Source organism: Wasmannia auropunctata, unplaced genomic scaffold, assembly GCF_000956235.1.
Source record: "Wasmannia auropunctata unplaced genomic scaffold, wasmannia.A_1.0 LD335670.1, whole genome shotgun sequence".
In the NCBI taxonomy this organism is placed as follows: Eukaryota; Metazoa; Arthropoda; class Insecta; order Hymenoptera; family Formicidae; genus Wasmannia; species Wasmannia auropunctata.
This window is the reverse complement of record NW_012027220.1, coordinates 6,486-8,746: the sequence shown is the minus strand read 5'-3', so window position 1 is coordinate 8,746 and position 2,261 is coordinate 6,486. Positions and strand designations below refer to the sequence as shown.

General features: G+C 40.5%; 1 protein-coding gene across 1 annotated transcript in view; it reads right to left on the bottom strand.

Annotated features, from left to right (window-relative positions):
* Positions 1-1,770: 1,770 nt before the first annotated feature.
* The window catches only part of LOC105456463 (structural maintenance of chromosomes protein 6-like), a 6,259-nt gene continuing 5,768 nt past the window's right edge, over positions 1,771-2,261 (bottom strand). The window contains exons 3-4 of the mRNA XM_011700524.1: positions 2,012-2,207; positions 1,771-1,784 (exon numbers count right to left, since the gene is read on the bottom strand). Coding sequence (XP_011698826.1) covers positions 1,771-1,784; positions 2,012-2,207 — 210 coding nt within the window. The remainder of the gene's footprint in view (positions 1,785-2,011; positions 2,208-2,261) is intronic.

Below are 2,261 nucleotides of genomic sequence, written 5' to 3'. Positions count from 1 at the left end.
CCAGATTTGAATTCGAAATACGGATCCAGATCCGATATTTTTATTATTCGGGTATCTTAAAAGATTCGGATATCCGTATAACCCGAATTTGAAGCGTCATTTATTCGTAATCCGGATAAATGGATATCCAGATATCGTCAAATCCGAACGAATCTTGAAGCCCTAATTCACAACGCCCCAAGCAAGCGATTGTCCGTCAAGATGCGTTTTTATGTGAGGTTACGCGCGCAGTTCGAAAACATAACGTATCCTTGTGTATCATCATTGCATGTATATCCTTGCTGTTTATAAATGAGAATAATAAAATGTTTAACGCGATAACAAATTAACGATGATATTTTATAATTGTTAATTATAATTAAGATTTACGAAATCGGAATAAACTATTGCCTTTGTTTAAAGTCTATTATTTAATAATAGGGTATTAACGATGATATCTGAAATCTGTTTGTATGTAAATTGTTAATTTAAACTTAGAAATCGCACTAAACTATTTATAACATTTGTTTAAAGTATATTATTTAATAATCGGATAAAGATATTAATGATCCATCCTTTGATAATTGTTATTTAGCATTAATAAATTCAACAAAATAAGTTCTAAACCTCTTACATTATTCATTTGTTTATAATGCGATATTTAACAATTAAGTTAACAATGATATCTGAGATCTGCCTATGTAGTAATTGTTAATTAGGATTTAGAAATTAGTTTAAACTATTGCAACTGTTTAAAATCTATTATTTAACAATCGGGTGAAGATACCGATGATCTATCTTTTTGGTAATTGTTATTTATCACTATAATTAAGATTCAGATTTGTTTAAAATCTGTTATTTAATAATCGGGTATTAACAATAATATCTGAGATCTGTTTATGCATTAATTTTTGATTAGAACTTAGAAGTCGGTCTAAACTATTGCAATTGTTTAAAATCCATTATTTAACAATCGGGTAAAAATATTAATAATCCACCTGTTCAGTAATTGTTATTTAATACTAGTAAATCATATAAAAAAGGTTCTATATCTTTCGCGCTATCATTTGTTTATAACGCGATATTTAACAAGTTAACGACGATATATCTGAGATCTGTTTGTGCAGTAATTGTTAATTAGGACTTAGAAATCGGTCTAAACTACTACAATTGTTTAAAATCCATTATTTAACAAATGGATTAAGATATCGATAATCCATCTCAGTAGCTGTTATAGGCCGGTTCTAATTTATGAGGCTATGAGGGGGGGTGAGGGGCAGGGGGTTCGCGGGGGGTCCGCGGGAGGGGGGGGTCCGCGTTGGAAGCCGCGAGGAAGGGGAAGCCGCGGGGAGGGGAAACCGCTCAGAACGTTCACGGTCTGATGTGGGGTCCGCGGGGAGGGGGAAGCCGCGGAAAGCCGCTCGATCAGCTGGCCTGACCGCGGGGACGTGGGTGCGGGTGTTGCGGGGAGAGGGGAACCGCGTTGTAGGTCCGGATCCGCGGAACGGGGAACCGCGTCGTGGTGCGGGATGCGCGGGGAGAGGGGAACCGCGCTCACCGTGTTTCGCCGTCGCGTTCGCCGCCGCCGCCGTTGCGCACGGGCCCCACCCCACGCTTATCGCTCGCGGACCCACCCGTTATCGCTCGCGTTTGCGAAGAGGAAGAGAAGAATTAAAGAAAATATTATTAGGATTAAAATTAGAAAAAATTTATTTGCAATTTATGTACTAAATGTAATTATAAAAAATAATGAATATATATGATATTATTATATATTCGGCGCAAATCCGCCTATCCGTTGCCATCTGCAACAGACAAAGAAGACATATTTAAAATGTGTAAAAAGAAAAAGAAAGAAGGATAGCTAGTAAAAAAATACTCACGTTAATGGTAGAAGCAAACGGTTCTACTTCCGGTGGCTATGTCTAGGATGACACGCCTCCTCGTGAGAGCTGTCTGGCGCCTGCGGGCTTCGCGGAGGCATCCTCGCCCTCGTCTGCGGGCTACCCTGCAAGCTCTCCTGCGAGCTCACAGGAGGGCTCGTCCTCGCGTCCCATGACGCCTCCTTCTTTCTTCGTCGAATTACATCGCGCGCGAGAATCATGCAATGGGTGGAATGGAGATACCGCGGGAGGGATCTGCGGGATCACCCGCGGAGGCGTCCTCGCGCCGCTGTCATCGTCATCGTCGTAGTCATCATCGTCATCGTCGCTACTCAGAAGGTAGCTCTGAAAGAAAAAAATATCGTCTTTATCCTAGATAAAAAACATCGATGTGATCTG